Source organism: Dermacentor albipictus, chromosome 8, assembly GCF_038994185.2.
Source record: "Dermacentor albipictus isolate Rhodes 1998 colony chromosome 8, USDA_Dalb.pri_finalv2, whole genome shotgun sequence".
Classification (NCBI taxonomy): Eukaryota; Metazoa; Arthropoda; class Arachnida; order Ixodida; family Ixodidae; genus Dermacentor; species Dermacentor albipictus.
Window position 1 is genome coordinate 39272430 of NC_091828.1, and position 19532 is coordinate 39291961.

General features: G+C 43.4%; 1 protein-coding gene across 4 annotated transcripts in view; it reads left to right on the forward strand.

The window, feature by feature from the left end:
* The window catches only part of LOC135916298 (uncharacterized), a 160813-nt gene that overhangs the window by 139942 nt on the left and 1339 nt on the right, over positions 1-19532 (forward strand). For 3 of the 4 annotated variants that reach the window (XM_070522792.1, XM_070522793.1, XM_070522795.1), the window contains 3 exons: positions 2847-2920; positions 11619-11702; positions 19326-19510. In XM_070522792.1, coding sequence (XP_070378893.1) covers positions 2847-2920; positions 11619-11702; positions 19326-19456 — 289 coding nt within the window. In that variant the 3' untranslated portion in view covers positions 19457-19510. Of the gene's footprint in view, positions 1-2846; positions 2921-11618; positions 11703-19325; positions 19511-19532 lie in introns of those variants that run through there. The other variant, XM_070522794.1, reaches the window with a different exon arrangement.

Sequence of the window (19532 nt, forward strand, 5' to 3'; positions counted from 1 at the left end):
TTGCAGTGCACATTACAAAACATGCTTTTATAAAATTAGAATGGGAGCATGAGGAACAACTAAGCAGGGTCTTCGCATACGCAGGCCTCTTAAGTGAACACACGGTCCTGCGCTGCCATATAACGTTTGTAAAATAATATTCTGGAAATGTTATCTTTGTATACCGCCGTGGCGGAGCATGCGTGTCATCTGTGGCGATGACAGAGTTCAAAAATGACATTTTCTCCCGTTGAAATCGTCGCGGCAGATGGCGCAAGTGTTCTATAAGATGTGTTGTAACGAAGCGACCCTTTTTTTGTACTCACAAGAGGACATACGTGCTGCATCTACCAATAGTACTAAACAATACATGGTCATTGCTGATTGCCTTGCCAAAATAATGTATTTTTGGCGACTGATCATGTTTTACAGGAAAAGACTTGGTGATTATGTGAAGCAGTGTGGGGTAGTACGATATGTACAAGCTGCGTGAAATAAAAAATATCGCAGTTTAGTTACAATTTCATCTTTGATCGCGTGCCGTCGCCAATGTAAAATCTTCAAAAATGTTATAAATATATTCTTGTAAATAAACAGCCACTGTTTGCTTGTTGGACTTAATCGAACATAGCTTCACCATTCCAGGGCCGATTCCCATACAAGAATGTTTCATTCGTTACACGAAAGTTTTGAATATACGTCAACCACTACTATGTTTGTTGTAGTCGTTTCGTTTGCATCTCCGACGTGCCAAGCTTATCTCTTGCGTCAAGCATTGAGAATTAAAATGTGTCCCAAATTGCTGTCCCCTTTTTCATCCTTGCATTCAACTAATATAAACAGCATTATTTAGCATTCCACATCTCCGTATGCGTTTTACACCGTCGAGTAATATAGTAAAGATATCCTGCAGCCCATCGAAAATATTTTTTTAACCTAATGACCTCTGTGACCAGAGAAAACACCTTCTTCAATCTTAGGTAGCATCCAGGAGAACCGGATTATGTTAGTGATAGCGATCATCATGGTTTTAATTTCTACTGGCACTCACTTTGCAACGAGGCGGTGAGAGAGCCGCCTAGCCACCTTGAGATGATGAGGCTTTAGGCGCATCTTTTGGAACCTGTCAGTTGAGGCCTATCCCACCTTTTTATTTTTCCCTTCATAAAGAAAATTGTGCTCGAACCATAGACAAGTATTTTGAATATAAGCGAATAGCCCGAAAGAATGAACAAGTGACCCAGCGAACGAACGACCAACCGAACGAACGAACGAACAAACGAGGAACGAACTAGGATTCACCGAATGAGCGAACGTTTCACTTGCCGAGTTGGACCAGCAACCAACCATGAAAACGGCCGAAAGAAGCGAAGAAAGCTGCTCGCCTTAAAAACTCTATCTCAACATAGCGTACTTGCCTTCACATTTATCAAGCTGATTTTATCGATCTCATCCTTTTTCTTTCTAGTTATACTGTACGCTTTTCTTACTTATCTCGACAGCTGACCACACTATGCTCCAAATATTTCGGCAATTTTTTCAAAGCTAGTGGTCAGAGGAATGTCGAAAAAAAAAGAAAATTTAAATGACCACTAGGGATTCATCGCAGTGCAACAATTGAACGCCGATGAGGTGGTCTTAACTTATTTTTCGGAACTAGTTATTTAGGATACTGCTCAATACTGAGATATCTTTGTAAGTTATAAAGGTTGATAGCTACACCGTATGTATAATTGCCACGAAATACAGGGAAAAATTTTATTGATATAACAAATGATCTGCTGAAATACATATGCAAGGATAGTGCTTCGGTACTGTGCAAGAAAGGCTATGGAATAACTGTATAAGTGCCACCGGAGTTCCCGTTTGTAAATCTTGGAAGCAATTGTTTGGCTGTAACTCGCTAACTCTAGCGTGTATTAACGCGTAGGACTTCTAATTAGTTCTAAAAGTACTAGGCGTTGGGCGAGTTGGTAGCTGTTCATTATCAAAGCGCAGCGCGCGCCACAGACGGTACACAAGTCAGCACTCTCTGTGTTACGTGCACCTTGTGCCTCGTTTAGGTGCACGCTGCAATTCCCCAATGAATACAATTTACTGCTGGAAGCTGTAAATAACGCAAGTTCCAAGTCGAATGCCCGTGTTTGCTTGACCCGCTGCGTTGCACCTTTGATTGCACATTACTTAACAAAGCCTCCGAAACCATAGGAAGTATGGCACGTTGCTTTCTTTGCAGCGCCACATTATTTCGAATCACATTTTGGGTTTTCTTTTGCAGATGTGCTGCATACGAAAAAAAAAAGATAGGTATCTTTGCTAATAATCGTATCTTAAACGATTACGGCGAATTTTTTAGTATGTGCTGGACACAACGTTCTGAATGTAAAATAACGTTTCATGTAGTCATTTACGAGGGTAGTAAAGAGAAAGGTGCTCATGTTTCTTTCTCTAACGAATTTTAGCAGGGCCTAGAAGCAAATGAATTCAAATAAAGAAACTAGCACACTGCAACACGTCACCATGACATCACGCATGCCAGAGATTGTGTACCCGCTTTACTAGCTGTTCGTGTTCGTCGTAATTGAATAATGTATAATATAGACCAGTAATATGCTCCAATGCTCTAAGGAATAACTACTGTAATACTGTTCATCATATTTGCATAATATGTGTGTCTTGGCTGCGTGTTAGTCTCGCATACCATCAAAGTATTTCCAACAATATCAGCGCACAAATTCTGCCTTGATTTTAGAATACATAGCATAGATACATGCGGAAATATAGCGCCTCTTAAAGAATATCTCAAGAGTGAAGCAAGGAATATTTATACTTTACGTTAACTACACATGTTTTATTTCGGATTTCAGAACAGCCCAGCTTAATCTCCGTTCTTCGGAATGCTACGTAGCCAGGGACAAGTTCGTCTTCGTTCCAGATGACCGTAAGTGGCGCAGTTGCGTTTGCTAAACTAGGCGTTGTATGTCTGCCCCTCTCAAAGCTCACACTTTTGTAAGATAACGTTCTGTAGGAGCCATTTTTATGAGCGGTTCATAACCTCACACTCGCTTTAAACGGCTTTAGCTTATTCAACGCAACCTTCCGCTACGTTTCCTCACTATATCATGCATCTTGTACATGCCGTAGTTGTTATTAAGAGAGTTTTAGCTTGTATGGTATTCCGCTAAAGGCAAGCGTAATGGCCGTTTTACCGGATGAGCAAAGGCGAAAGCTTTAACGGCCGGCACTGTGCAGCAACTTGGTGGCCCAGGGTTAAAGCAGACAAACACAAATATTATTGCATTGACTAGTGGCGTAAACGTGTTGCTGCCGAAAATTTACACCAGCAGCAAAGTAAAATACACTTGGTTACTGCAATATTAGCTATGTTTGTCTGGTTGAGCTCTGCGCCACCAGGTGGCTGCAGCGTGCGAGACGTTCACGCTTGCATTACCTGTCGGCCGGTTAAACCCGCTCGCTGCATGCTTAAGTTTACCCGAATGCCTAAATTCCGCTAAAATTAGGCACAAAAATTCCGCTAAAATAATGCGCGGAGCAGAAGTATGCGAAAGTGGTTAAAAGACTGACCAAAGCCATGGGCAAAGTCATTTCGAACGAAACCAAAGGCCATCTCATCCAGAGCGCACCGACAAGGCAGATCTACTTGAGCAGCTTTTTTCTTGAAATGAGCACAATCCGCAAACCAAAAATTAGTCTGATAAAGTTTTATCTAGAAGAAAAACCCTGTATCATTCCTCCAGGAATGGTATCAGCACAAACGGGACCAAATTGTGCCAGCAAAACACGTGCGTGGATGATATTTTAAATCGCAAGTGCGCCAGTTTCTTCTGTTGAATGGACCCAAAATGAGCTAAATTCAGTCGCCCAATAGGAGAGTGCGTCAGACACGACGCCATTCAGCAAACATGGCAGCCTCCTTTACGTCCGCGACTAATATCTTGGATTGCTTCGTGCGTGTTTCACAAGTAACTTGTTTTTAGGACCTCACTAGTAACGTATTTTGGCGGCTATGAGGAGGTGGGCAAAGTATCTGTTCCCAGACGTCGAGGATGAGGTAAACAAAAGCCACGCCGGCAGACTAGAAAAAATGTGGCACTACGCAAATCTGAACACACGAAAAGGACCGTGATGTGCGTACTTGTGACAAAAGTATCCGGTAAAACTTTCCGAAATAACTTTGATGTAGCGCAGTGTGAAACTAAAGGCATTCGTTTTGGCCACCTGCATGTCATCAGTAGGGAAGCACAGGAGAGCGAATCAAACGGAACCTTTTAGTACCTTTGCCGCTATATAGAATTTACGGCTGCAAAACGGCAAAGATATTTTTGTTTCTAGGGATAAATTTGGCGCAGTGCTTGCTGCTGGTCACAGCGCACATACACGCTACATAAAAGACCAAAAAGAAAAACGTGAAATGTCGGCTGTTTGCCGTGTAGCTGACCTAAAGCTGAAGCGATATCGTCGAAGATTATAATCTTGTCAAGGTGTTTATTGACAGGCTACCCAAGGAATAAAAAGTAGAAGTCGGGGCGGCAGTCAGAACCTTAAGAGCACTCGGAACCGGCGGCGCCACGCGAAAAGCGCTGGGGATGCCTCTGAGTGGGATAGGATATACTTCTAAGATGGCGTACCCACAGCGGAAGATTTGCCAAGACATGTCACGCAAGTGCTAGATCTTTTTAACAAGTGTTTACAACCGCTCACTGTTACGCATGAAACGCCATAGGATGGTACTTTGCGATTCCTCGAAATAAGAATGTTTTTTTGAGGGACAGCAGGTGTGCTGGGCAGATGAACCAAGGGCGAACGAGCCGCTGCTGCCATTTTCATCGGGCCACTCTAAGTTGGTTAAGAGGGGCATCGCAAAGTCAAACCTAATGAATGCGCTTCGCCGGTCATGTCCTCACAAGTGTTTGTCCAGTTTTCTGGCGCAAATGGATCGCCTGAAACAAGCCGGTTTTCCGCAGCATATCGTCACAGCTGTGGCCGAAAGTCTCCTTAAGACCGCAAAACGCGGGCGACATGATGAGCACTTTACTTCACCGGAAATTGCGCGAGTGAAGCAGAAACGCGCAATAATACAGCACATCCACGATATCTCGCACAGACTGAAGAAGATTGGAAATAGCGCCAATGTAAGCGTCTTCTTTTCAGCGCCAATCAAGCTGTAGAACTTGTGCAAGGCCAGCTATTGTGGTTCTAAGAAGCCCAGATGCCGGAAAATCAGAAGGAATGCTACATTCCTTGTGAGAACAATATCGTGTATGAGCTGCCCCTGTCGTGCGGCAAAAAATACATCGGCCAAACTGGAAGGTGCGTAAGTGATAGGTTGCATGAACACGCAAATAATGTGTGAACTGGAGGAGTGGAGCATCTGACTTTTCACTGCAGAGAGCATGGGTGCAGTCCCATTTATAAACAGCGCACTGTGATAGGAAGAAGCCCAACGCGAAGAACACGTGAGGGTATTGAAGCAGCGAAGATCGCTTGTTTGGGGAGCGCTTGTGTTAGCGCGCCTTCAATCGATCTTTCAAAAAAGAATTCGATTTTTTAAACGTGACACAGAGGGTGGCCTGATGGAGATGACATTTTAATATTTGCAATTAGAAGAAAAAAATATTTTGGCTGCACATGGACGTTTTTTCATCTTCAATATCGTCTTAACTTTCCATTACACATGTCTTGTTGCTGTCTCATTTGATTAAAAATCAGTACATATGTGCATCCGTAGGCTGTTGTCTGTTACCTATATATATATATGTACCGCTTCGTGGAACAAAACAAGTGTTTGAGGTTTTGTTCCCGCCTCTGGCCTCTGTCTCTCGTCCCTTTTCGTGCGCTGAAAAGCTCAGACATGGATGAAATTAGGAAGATGCTTTGAATTCAAAAATTGGTAAAAGTGTGAAGTGGACAGGACAAAAAAATGTTTGAAGAATTTAAGAGAATATACTTGAAACCACTATAATTTCTCTATGATTGAGAAAACCTCACTGCGGGAGAGTTCAAGAGAGGAGGCTGCTAGAGAAAGAATATTTAGAGCGGAAAAATTTCAGCCAACTTGCCTGAACGCTGGTTCTAAAATCTTTATCCTTAACGAATAAAAACGGTGGCAGAATAAGAAAAAAAATGATCTACGGTCTTATCTTCTGCACCGTTTGAGCGCAGAGGGGAGGGTGCAACCCATGGCAATACAAGCCTAATACTGGTATTCGACACCGTAATCGAGTATACTTCGGTTCTTCTGGTGGGAAAGGCAATTTTGTGCCACGGGAATAGGAGGCGTCGATATTCTAAAAAAATGCTATATCAGTGTTCAAAAAGTCTTCACCAACTGCATATCTCCTGAATACAGCAGTACTTAGGTAAGCTGATGTAGGAAGTATTGATAGCACAGGACAATTGAGGCGCCTGACCCACCGGCACTGAATTGTATCTAACACGCTGAAAATGCGCCTTGCTAACTGGTGCTTCTTCTTCGTTACAACATACTGTTTTCTTCATTAAGTAACTTCATGCAAGAAATCAAACTAGAGCCGCAAGAACACAAAAATATATAGCTTCAAGTTCGACAAACGAACATCCGAGACCAGTATAACAGTTTATGACTAACGAACATCTGAAAATCTGTGGGTCCAGAATGATTTATTTTACCTCATTATCTGCAGGAAGTTAGATTTTTTTTTGTTGCGAATGCTGAGGACTGACGTTTACTGTGTATGCCGGAAAAACTCGTGTTATTCGAAAACTTCTGACAATGTTTCACAGAAGCATAGTGTCTTAACAAAGCAACGTGTTCACAGTATCATGCATATGGTCTTTGTACCCCACAATGAGAGAAGAGGGAATACCTAAATAAGTTCTCACTTGATTGCCAACAGAATACACTGATCTCCAGCCTTTCGGACCAGCAAGCCTACTACAGTCGCCAGCTGTATCACTACTAAATCCATGTGGTTGAAAATCGCGGAAACGTATTTATGCCCAAAAAGGTCATCTATTCCTAAACATTGCGCAAACATGAAAACTTCAAAGGAGGCAAACAAGTTGCCCGTGCAGTAAATAATATACTTCAACAGGCGAAATTCGAACGAATTAAGGAGGAGCGATAAGCAGCCGATTGCTGTCCAGCACAAAAGAAAAATTTTACTATGCTTTGTATGCTGCTTTGATGGCTGCAGAATGAGGCTTCATCAGGAGTCTCAGTAGTTTCCCTTGTGTTGCCTGGGACAGGTCGCAGTTTTTTACCACCCGACCGTGTATTTGGCCGAATTGAAAAAGGTGTCATATGACAATTCCGAATCAAGAGGGTTATAATTTTTTTTAAGTCATGGTACTGTATTAGAGCTTAGAAAGCACTGAGACACCTAACTAGAAGGCTCAGACTACGGAAGCGATGAGCTCCGCATCCAGGTAGCCGTTTAAGATAACCATACTAGAGTGAAACGCCACTATATGGATTAGAGAGAGAGAGAGAGAGAGAAAGGCAAAGGGAAGACAGGGAGGTTAACCAGAGATTATCTCCGGTTGGCTACCCTGTTCTGGGGGAAGGGAAAGGGGATGCAATAGGTGAGAAAGAAAGAAGGATAAAAAAAGGAAAAAGAAAAAAAAGCCTAAGCACACACACGCACGTACACACGAACTATTTCTGTGGGCACTGTCACGCAACCCGCAAAGGCATTCCTAGTCTTACGCAGTGTGACCGTACAGTCCTGCGCCACACAGTGTACTGTCACAATTTGTCAGAAAGTCCCGTGTCTTTCAAGTATCGCAGCAGCGCCTTCATAGCGGATCGCGCTGATGTTCGCGTAGGCCAGGTTCCAAGGATCTTGTCTTCTGTCATTGGGCGCTTGTCCAGTTTGTCTAAGGTGGCTGAGAGGACAGTTCTTTGTAGGTTAAAACGAGAGCACTGACAAAGAAGATGCTCGATCGTTTTGTTGCACCCGCAGAAGTCACACAGTGGGCTGTTGGCCATTCCGATAAGGAAAGAGTAGGCATTTGAAAATGCTACTCCAAGCCATAGACGGATAAGAAGGGTGCAGTCACGTCGTGGAAGCTCGGACGGAATATGGAGCTGTAAATTAGGGTCCAGAGTATGGAGGCGTGCACTTGTGAAATCGGATGAATTCCACTGGGCTAATGTCAGGTCACGCGCAAGTGTGGCAAGTTTTTTCGCTGCGTCGGCTCTCGAAAGAGGAATGGCAACGCAGTTGACGCCGTCATGGGCAGATCGGGCAGCTGCGTCTGCTCGATCATTGCCATGTATACCACAGTGACTAGGCAACCACTGATATATTATATCGTGTCCTTCGTCAACTAGTCGATGGTGGACTTCTCTGATCTCTGCGGCGAGCTGCTCATGTGATCCATGGCGCAGTGTTGAGAGTACACTCTGTAGGGCTGCCTTGGAATCACAGAAGATTGACCATGCCTGGGATGGTTCCTCCTTAATAAAATGAAGAGCCGCACGCAGGGTTACGAGTTCAGCAGCTGTCGTTGATGATACATGTGACGTCTTTAGCTCTATCTTTACGGATCTTCTTGGTATCAGCACAGCGGCAGCTGCGCTTGCAGATGTAACTGAACCGTCGATGTAAACGTGTACGCGGCCACTGTGCACCTCATGTAAATGTTCTAACGTGGCCTGCTTAAGGGCAAACGAGGACATGTTGGCTTTCTTCATGATTCCTGGGATGGTGAGGCGTATGTCAGGTCTGTGCAGGCCCCATAAAGGTAAGGATGGTCTTGCTGCAGGCATGTAGTTCGATGGCAATGAGGGGCGATTGGCATCAATTAAACGACTGAAAGTTGTGTGTGGCCTTTCTGTGGGTAGAGCGGCAAGATGGTGAGAAGGTAATCGGGCAACGTGCCGAATATGCGCCCTGAGAGCGTCGGTTGCCAAGTACACTATATGGTTTATGTATCAAATCTTGTGTCGGTCCTGAACAAAGGAAGGTCCTTTAAGCGAGCACCAGGAAAGTGTGCACTGTACAACGCCGCCTTATATAAATGAAAGCCACCAGACAGTACAGACTAATCCCTTCACTGGAACTCAGACCTCCAGTTGGACTACAACGATGCAAAGCGTCTCTTTTATCTCGGTTGTGGCGGGGAGTTGCCTTCACGAAAGCTTATTCAGCAATAATTGGAGGGCTGATAGTCCCGCATGTGAAGATTGCGAATGCGAGAAAATTGACCATTTCTTGTGCCACTTTCCTAAATTTCCAGCACCAAGACAATCTTTGTTCAAAACATTGACGAAACCAGATGGTCGTCCCCTGAGTGAACATACTAGAAAAGCGTCCCCGCCAATCATCGGCTCAGAAAACAGTGAAAGCACATGTGTGCTTTCTGAGAACGTCTGGTTTGTACGAGAGGCTGTGATACAAGTACTGTCCTTGCAGGTCTCTATACCCTCTGTCCCTTCTCTCTATTTCCCTTCTCCCTTCACCCAGCGCAGGGTAGCTAACCGGATTTTTGATGTGTTGACATCCCTGCCTTATATATATATATATATATATATATATATATATATATATATATATATATATATATATATATATATATATATATAAGGCAGGGATGTAAGCAGCCTTGGGAAGCCTCTAGGCAAGTCACGGCAAGACAGCGTAGAAATTGCGCCCTCTATTCCCGTCTTTATTCCTGTTTAGGAAAAACATCGCGTAGAAGAACTTGAAGACGGCTGTCTATGCTGCGAAGAAGACGAACTTGCTCTGTATATAAAGATATATTCCGGTGGCGGTTGCGAGCAGCATGGGTGAGCGAGGCCGAGCGGGACCTTTAATGAAAGCCATCTACTGTGGGTGTCGAACCTAAGCGAGGCGGGGGCTAATTGCTTCGTGTGTGCCGAGTCCTCGCCGCTAAGTTTGTGTTAAAGCAAGAAACAGCAAGAGTCAGTTCGCTATCTGCTGCTGCCGCTGTTCACGCCAACGTTGTGACAGTCAATTTCCGCGGTCATTGAATGAGATGTGTCCATGTTTGCGTGTGGGGTCGGCACACCATATCTCATAATTTTGTTAGTAAGCGAATGTCTACATGCTTATATGGTCAATAAAATACTAGCCTTACCTCATATAGATGTGTAATAATATGCTATCGGAATCGATGATTCGTCTCTCGGGTGATACCGCGACTTTCCTAAATAAATGATGCAGTTTGCCTTCACTGTAGAAAACCTTTTTATCTTCCATTTCGGAAATTCGTTAAACGTGAAAACTCTTGAAGTATTGCGCCGGTTCTAGGGCACTTTAACTGCTACAGTTCATCATGTTCTAAGCGTGAAGGACGGTCAATCAATTTGTGTGAGATTCTATCAGGGCACGCAGCAAGTTTATCCCCGCAATGGCAATCGATATTGCTCTAGGGCTGTGATCAAATATGCAGGATTCGCGCTAGCTTTATGTAAACATAAATATTTTATTTCTAAAGCCTCTGTTGTTTCCGCCAAGACATTCTTCGTTGAAAGTTAATATAAATATGGTCCACAGCTTCGCAATATCCACGTAAAGGCGCAAGTAAAGCAAATGTTATAGGCAGAACCAGTGGATGAGCGCCCGAATAGATGGATAGGTCTCGAAAACCAACACTAAATAACAGTTCCTGGGGGCATTTGTCAGAAAGATTCAGAATTGGTAGAATAGGACTAACGCAAAACACACAAAAGCAGTACAAGAAAAGTATCTGGACAGAGATGTTGCAAGCATAAAGGCTTGCTTTTATGTTGTGCCAAAAAAAGAAAAGATGCATGTTAACCAAGCTGCGTTAACCCACAATGCGATATATAGGGAAGTTTTGGTGAGGGTACAAGGTTGAGCTTCACATGTGCAGCCATTATTGATGCAGCGCCATGCGCAGTGTGTACAGACTGGTACAGTCAAATGCTCATTATGGTAAGTACAACTTCAGGAAAAGCTCACACCCGAGATCAGTAAAAATTCGAATAACACGTGTCAAATGAAGAACAAAGCATTATTTTGGTGTTACAGGTAATTACACCATTTTGCCTCGTAAGTCACATTCATTTTTGGTAACGAGGATCACGGCATCTTAACGCATGAGCATGGGCTTGCCTAATTTTAGCTCTAAATGATTACCTAGAAGAACTATGAGCCTTATCGCGGGTATGTTGAAACTGAGCACAAGAATGTTTCAACTGAAAACATCCCAGATCGAACACCTTTGTTAGACTCTTTGTTAGGCTCAGCTCTTGAATAGTTCCTAGTAAAATCTAGACAGCGACACATATTACGAGCACTTGGATTCTAAGCCTAATCACGCACAAAGAACTGTTCACGTTGCTTTGAAACCGAGTTTTTCTAACTTGGTTTCATGGTAACACGCAACTTACTTTTGGGGTTCAGCAGCGCAAGAACTGGGCCAAGAAAGCTTCGCTTGAAAATAAGGTTTCCGTTAGTGCAAACTCAGCTGGGAGTTGCATGTTGGCACACGTCTTCAATTTCTGCTTTCTTATTTTCGCGTACCCACTGCATTCACACACTGTGAACACATGGTTGAAGTAATCACCATGAGTTGGAGGCATTTACATTGAAATTACTTCTCAGAAGCATTGATATTCGTGCATGTCGTCACATTTTTTTTTTCAGCAAACCTCTCCTCAATAGCGTTCTATCTCATCTACACGGACTGCCTGACATGCAGCGTTATTAGACATCGATATGCTGGCGACGGTGAGTATGAATTTCATTAAAAACAAACAAAATTAGGTGCCCTACCCTGCGCCACATGTGGCCGCGGTGGCAATCTTGAAATATTTATGACGTTAGATGTCCAAAAGAAACTGCGTTCTTGAAGGGTCACCGTAGAGAAAGGTTATAGACATTTCAAAATTGTAGGTGGAATACACGTGCCTCATTGTGCTTGAAGAAATAAAGACAGTGCAACACAGAAAAAGGCGAGACGGGGTGTCACGGAATGGTGCGATCTTTAAGCAATGTTCATTTCTGTGAGAAGCATTCACTTTAAACATTTCACCCCACAAGCGCATTGAGGCAGGAAAAAATGTTATGCCAAGAGAAAAAGGAGGCAGAAAAAGTGAAGTTAGAGTTAAATGAGTATCGCAGCAGTTGTTTCAGGTACTGCCAGGTTGTGTATTGCCCTTGTCATGTTCCGTGTTATGTCGCATATCTTCATAAGCTATATCGATTAATTTTTGTCGATATGTCTTCTCTAAACTCCCCCTAATGAATTTTAGGCGAACGCGATTTCCCCTACAGAAACGTGGCCACCATTGGAACAAAACCAAACTTACAACCATGTGTTCAGTAGCAGAACACGATATTCACCGAGCCATAACGGGGCGTATGGCGGCGACTATAAAGTATTGGTGGTTAGCTGACAGGTAAATTACACGCACATATGTATGCCGGGTATTGTGGCTTTGGAAGTAAAGTTTTTTTTTACTCTTGAGGTCGGGAGTGCGATTCTAGCACAAGGAGGCTGCCAAGGATGGATCCAGTGCGAATGCTTACTTCATAGCGGTAAAACTTTATTGGTAGCACCCTGCTGTTAAGTATCCTAAAGCCCAGATGCTGCTTATGGACGATGAACCATGCGATCCATTTTTTTACACACATACTTAAAGACGTAGACGGAAGGCCAGCAGTTACCGTACGTAACTTAGTATACCATTCGCCTGGCCAAGAAGCGTCTATCGGACAGATCGAACCTTATTTGAAATATTTGAACAAGGCAACTAAAATCCCCTTTTATTATTCAGTGCATTTTGTAATGTTTCGCAATTTCTGTAAATACAACACGCGTTAATTTACCTAGTCCATCGCGGTTGCTTTTACGACAAGCACGCGTTTTAGGATAATTTGTGGCAATAATGAAACAAAATAGTTAAATAACTAGCCTGATTAAATTTTAGCCGAGGGTCAGGTCACTGATCTTACTGCAATACTGGAAGCCCGTAGACCGAGGAATTCATAATCGTTCGGAGCCATCATAAAACTGACACTGGTAATTTGTACAGAATGATGAGTTCCCGGTAATTTCATCTGCAAAACTGAAACTGAACGGCCAAACAGCATATATACCATGCCCTTAGCGGACGCCCATAGCCACGAGAGGCGTCATCGTTTACGACTAACTTTCGGATGAGCGCAAATGTTGTGCGTATTCCATTCAAGCGGTGGTCTCACTCACTTCACGCTTGCTTGGCATGAGGAAATGTTGAGTACACAGCAAGAAGTATACGCAGACAGAGCTCGCACGTCACGCGAGCACGTAGAGAAGTCACGTGTCCAACAATCAAGATTATTCTTGTTTAACTCATGATTAGGGGATTGTTAACTCACTTACAGAATGGCGTTGAAATGGGGAAATGCGGTTCTTTCACGTGCACCGACACAGACTTGCTGATTACGTGTACAAGTGACAATATACATTGCGTTCCGCTAAAGCAGTTTAGCATTTCACTTCGGGTCATTCTAGCCAAGTCGAGCGTGATATTGACTAATCAGATCTAAGTTCGGCTTTAGAATATTATGTAAATGTTAGCTAGGTACTATTGCTACCAAATACAAGGTGGAGAATTAAAGACTGCTTATTTTGGGAACATAATAGCATCACGATGTGAAAAGCTTGTACAGATTGCTAATAGTGAGAAGGTCGGGCTTCGTACTTGAATAACAAAGGAGAAAAACAGAAATCTGGCAGCTGTCACGTATGTACATCATCATTATCATCAGCGGCCTCTATTTATGTCCAGTGCGGGACGAAAACCTTTCACTGCGATCTATAATGGCACTTCCTTGCGCTAACTTATTCCAAGGTGCGCCTGCAAATTTCCTAATTTCGTCGCCCCCCCCTCCCCTTAATTTTCTGCCGTCCTCGACTGTACTTACGTTCCCTTCGCACGAATTACGGAACTCTAATGGGCCACCGGTTATCAGCCATAGGCATTAAATGGCCTGCCCTGCTCCTATTTTTTATGCTATTGCCAACAAGAATATCCGCTATTCCAGTTTCCTCTCTCATCCACACCGCTCTGTTACGGTCGCTTAACGTTACTCCTAACATTTCTGTTCCATTGCTCTTTTCGGGGTCCTTAGCTTGTTGTCGAGCCTCTTTGTCTTCCTGCTTATCTCGGTCCCATATGTTAGCAGCGGTGGAATGGAATCATTGTACACTTTTTCTTTCAACGACAGGGGTAAGCTCCCACTCACGATATAGTAAAGCTCGTCGTACGCACTCTAACATATTTTATACTTCTGTTAATTTGCTTCTCAAAATGAGGGCCCATTGTCTGTAATCGACCTACAAAAACATACTCCTGCACATACTCTAGAGGCTGACCGGCTATCCTGAATTCTTGTTCCCTTGCCAGCCTATTGAACATACCTTGGTCTTCTGCATATTATTCTTCAGCTCCACTCGCACGCTTTCCCTGTTAAGGTCCTCAATCATTTGTTGCAATTTTTCTCCAGCGTTGTTGAACAGGAAACAGCACCTGCAAACCTAAGATTAATGAAATATATTGGGTTGATCCTCACTGCTAAGCCTTCCCAGTGTAATGGCATGAATCCTTCTACTAAATGTGCTGGGTATAGCATCAGAAAGCTTTTGTCTTCTTGGCTGACTACTTTCTAGATAGATAATTTTCTACTCTTTTTGTGGAGAACCAAGGTATCTCTGAAATCTTTTTGGTTATTTACCAAGATATTCACTTACAATTCCTGTACTTTTTGATTAGACAATGCTTCCACGACTGTTCGTTTATCTCCTGAAACAGATTCATTTCCATAATCTACTAAAGCTATCTAAAGAGATTGATCGCACTGAGCAGAAATTCTCAATTACACATTTGATGAAATGGGCATGACCTTGAGGCCAGCCTGTTTTCTTACTTGACTGAAGTTACCTATTGCGCCATTTCTATTGGAAGTTATCTTGATGAAAATGTTATATAATACTGAAAGGAAGCTAATGGGCCTGTTATTATACTATTCTTTAACGGCTCCCTTCTTTTGAACTAGTATAATGGCGACATCCTTCCATCTCTCAGCTACATTTTAAGCCCTGAGAAATTGCGTATGAATGTCCACAAGCTTTTCAAGCATATTTCCGCCATGTTTCATGAAATCGACTGCTATTTCATCTTCTCCTGCCTCTTTTCACCGGGACTTTTCTTGCAAGGTCATTTACCTGCATCGCTAGGCATACAATGAGCATCAGCATCGTGTTCAATGCTAAGTCGAATGAGGGTAGTGTAGCTGCTCTCAGTGCTGTACAGGTCAGTCACCTGCTATTTGTACTACGTCATGAAATTGCTAACGTTATTACCCTGCTTATCTTTAAAAGAGACATCTTGCTCTGTCCTATGCCTTTGTTTTCACTGATTTTATACTATGCCTAGTTTTACAGCTTCCGTTATCTTTCCGCGTTATAATTTCGAATATCCCTTATTATCTTCCTGAAGATCAGTTTTGACACTTCCACGAATTCTATCTGATCTTTTGAGCTACGTCCTTTCACTCTTTATCGTTTCTCTATTAGGTACTTTGTCTTTTGGAAGAGCTTGCCTAATGGTTGCCTTTGTGACTTACCTCTCGCTTCATTTGCTACTTCTGAAATCACTCTATTTACATTTTCGTTCAGTACATTATTGTTATCTTGATCATCCATATTGTAAAGCTACATATTTGTTTGCGAACACTAGCCTTAATCTTATTGCATCTAGGCTGGCCGGTTTCTTCTTGACTAATTTCTCTCCCGCTTCGATAAGAAGGAGACCCTAGACCTCACTAACTGATCGCCTGTCTTTTTTACCCTGCTTGACATTTCTGCATACGCACATATTGAGTAAGAAAGCCTTACTTAGGCCAAAAGTGGTTGCGTTTTGTTGTCTCTTTTTTTCTGCGCTACCATATTTGCAATAGCTCTGCGGTTTCGCAGATAAGGACGCATGGCACATCAATACTAGCGGTACATGCCGCCAGCATTATGTAAACCACTTTTCGCTCTCTGCTGGGGAATCGTGCATACCATTCCTCTTTCATGACACATAGAAGCGCTGATGAGACAGGCCGTTTTATCAAGGGAACATCAAAGTTTGCTAAACGGTGGGCCACCCATCCATTTTATGCGTCCTCGCAACTCACGTCAAAGAGAGGATGAAAATGAGTCTTCAGTATGTGCCATACTGAGGAGGTGACATCAGTTGCTTCCAACCACCAGCTAATATCAAAGACAGATTTACTCACCATCAAGCATCGCGTGCGAAGCTTTCGTATCAAGCCATACATGGCTCCGCTTTCTTTAACCAGTTCCCCAGCTATGCCTAGAAGCATAATTTAAATGGGTAATTCTGTCTCTGTGTAGTGCATTATTCCGCCGTACGCAGCCTATTCGTTCCTCCAACCTGATGCCACAGCGTGGAAAATATTGGTGACATTTAACATCATTAAGAGTGCGTTTTTATTTGCGAGCCGAATACCACTATGTCTTTTTGATAAAGTTTCCACCCAGGTTGACCACGCTTATCACATACTCGCCTTAGTTGTTCGGTCTTAGTTGGCGGTACATGCACCACGTGTTAGCATGTTTATTTCATGTGTGCGCAGCAAAATATCAGTTGTTAGTTGGTGCTTCTATTAGACTGCTTAGTTCGCATTTCTTCGTCAAAGTACTCTTGTTTCCCAATAACGAAATGGCAACTAGCGCCGCTACCAAAGCCACTGATTGCTTAGGTACTAAGATCGCGGGTTCCTTCACGGCGGCGGCAGGCCCATTCCGGTGGCGCCGGAATGTAAAAAAAAAATTCTCCTATACCGTCTATTTGATGCAGGTTAAAAACCGCATGTGATGCAACGTAAATGCGGCTTTCCTCTAAGCTGTCTCCAGCACTTCATTGTGCATTTGTGGATCCGAAATGGCACAATTTATTGAAATGATATGTGTATCACTGCACATTCCCCCGAGTGGGGACGGAACGACCGGCGTCTCTGTAGTTGCAGGAATCTTAATGTAGGTGTCTCTGTTCATTGTGCAAGTGATATACATACTTACAGTTTCTTAAACTTATTTTCCTACATGACGATTGTCAATAAAATAAAGGCAATACGCTTATTTGGTTAGTTGTATAAATAAATTCAACAAACAAATACATGTCGAAGATATAAACGTCTTTGAAAACGCTCGACTTCCTTATATTGTTTTAAGTGTGTAGCCTGGCAAGGCTAGTGAGATGTAACTCACCTTGTAGTAGCCTAAAACACGATAATCTAAGCATGTAACCAACTGCTCAGCTAAAATTAGATGATTTGTTCAAGCAATATTGGATGTCGCAATTTCTCGCACATTGTCGGGATTAGTGTTCTCATCGCAAGTACTGTATCTTAACGTACCAGCAAAATGTGAATCAATTTTGGCAGGAATAGCGCAGTGATCTCATATGCCTATAACATTGTGCAGAGATTGAAGAACAGACCACTTGTTTAGTTGCTCTGGGATGCCATTACTCTGTTTTCTTTATAATGTCAACAACCACATGACTTGTGCAACAGAGAGAAGCCGCTGCCAAATTCCGAATGCATTTAAAGCAAGGAGTTGCTTGTATAAATCTCGCATTTAAAGTCACTTTTAATAATCTAATTCGAAATAGCAATCAAAGTACCTAAAAGGCGTGTATCAATATCTACGTCCTTATTTTTTTGTTTATGAGACAGCTGTCTACCACGCAATTACAGTGTCGTGGCAGAATCCATTCACGGCGCAGAATATCACCCAGTATATTGTCTTTTAGTGTAACAAGCTCATAATGGGTGGTAAATATAGTAAATATAGCACATCTCAGCACATAGAGTGAATAGGATGTCGCGGTCACAAACCGCTGGCGCACGTGGATCCCATCAGTCTATTCGAATGGTTGCATTTCACACAATGATCATGTCTCGCCGAAAGCTGGACCTACACATCATTAACCATTCTCTTTTTCCTTCACTGAGCTATCCTCCACATTCCCCTAAGGATAATGAGCATATTGCGCTGTTGCCGTTTCTGTCACAATACGCAGCGTCCTTAGTTCTGATCATTTCTGATTCATTACCCCATCCTTGAAAACTTCCGCAAATCGAACACAATGCGCCTTCGACTACTTCTCCAACGATACCACGTTTTATAAATAAGGATAAACCAGGATAAGGTACCTGCAATCTTTATCAAAGGTATCCTTTTCATCCTTGGTCTTTTAGTTTCAACGGTTTAGTTGGGTAACGTCGCGTGGTGTTGCTGCCGGGGCGGCTGCCTGTAAGGCAAGAGAGTAAAAAAAAAAAAAAACTTGCACTGTTATTTTGCATCCCTAGGCATCATGGTGGCGAAGTCCATGTTGGAAAATTATGGAGGGGGTGGTGGGGCAGTGGGGAACAGGCAGTAAAGGTAACGAATATTGAAAATAGGGAAAGAGAATGGGATGGGATGAGACAGCTTGACATAACAAATTCTATTCGACCAAGGAAAATGTCGTAATTTCACCCAAAATGTGAAGCACTCGTTGTGATAGCAAATTAGTAGAGAACAACACTCAGTAAAACTGGTACGTTTATGATCTTCATAAACTGTTGTGCATTAGCTAACTAACCCTAATAACAAGCGCGGTGTGACGCGCACACGGGGAAACATCAGCTCATCTTAATGACCGCGCGCACTCGGTGTGAGAACGCTGGCGTCGTGAAGAGCGGCGGCAGTGGCGATGGAATTACCCATCAAGCTGCGTCTCGCTTCAGCGCGAACTGAACAGGCGAGAATAAAGCACACACGAAGCCATCAGCTATTCTGGCTTGACTTGCCTTCGACCCCACATCAAATCACCTACCTAATAGGATGAGCGTGGCCACGCTCAGCCATGTCTTGTGCAGCCGCGGCCGAAATAGAAGTGGAGACGCACGCTACCCCTCATCCCTCTGTCTTGGCGCGCTAATTTCCCCGCTTATCCCCCCCCCCCTGGCGCGCGCGAAAATTCTTCGCACACCCAGCCTACCTTCGTCCGTTCCAAGACGACGCTGCCGCACCCAGCCCCTATCCGTCTTGCTTCAACCTCGCATGCCTTTCTGCCCGCCTCCAGCGAGCCGCATGCGGCGCGATCTGTTCGCCCTCGGATTTCATACGAAACATCACGGCGACGCTGTCCATGACGTTGAAAATACGCCTGGAGTGTCGAAGTAATTGCTGTTCCGACAAGACACTCGCGCCTGCCGCACGTTCAACAAGCGTCGCTTTGAGAGCTTTACCAACCACATGCTCAGACACTTGTTTTCTACATCTGTGTATTCGTATTTATTACTTTTCAGGTTTCGGATGCACTTATTGGAGACGTGCGGATGCGCTGAAAAATCCAGACGACTGCTGCAAATTCATCTACGACGAGAATTGCGGCTCGTCGCCGAAATACCAGACCTGCGACTCATCCTGCGGAAAATAGTGTGTGCCTAAGGTGTGCCTATTGCTCTAAGGAAACTAAACCGGTCTCCTTTTTTATGCTGTCTGTGGAGATAATT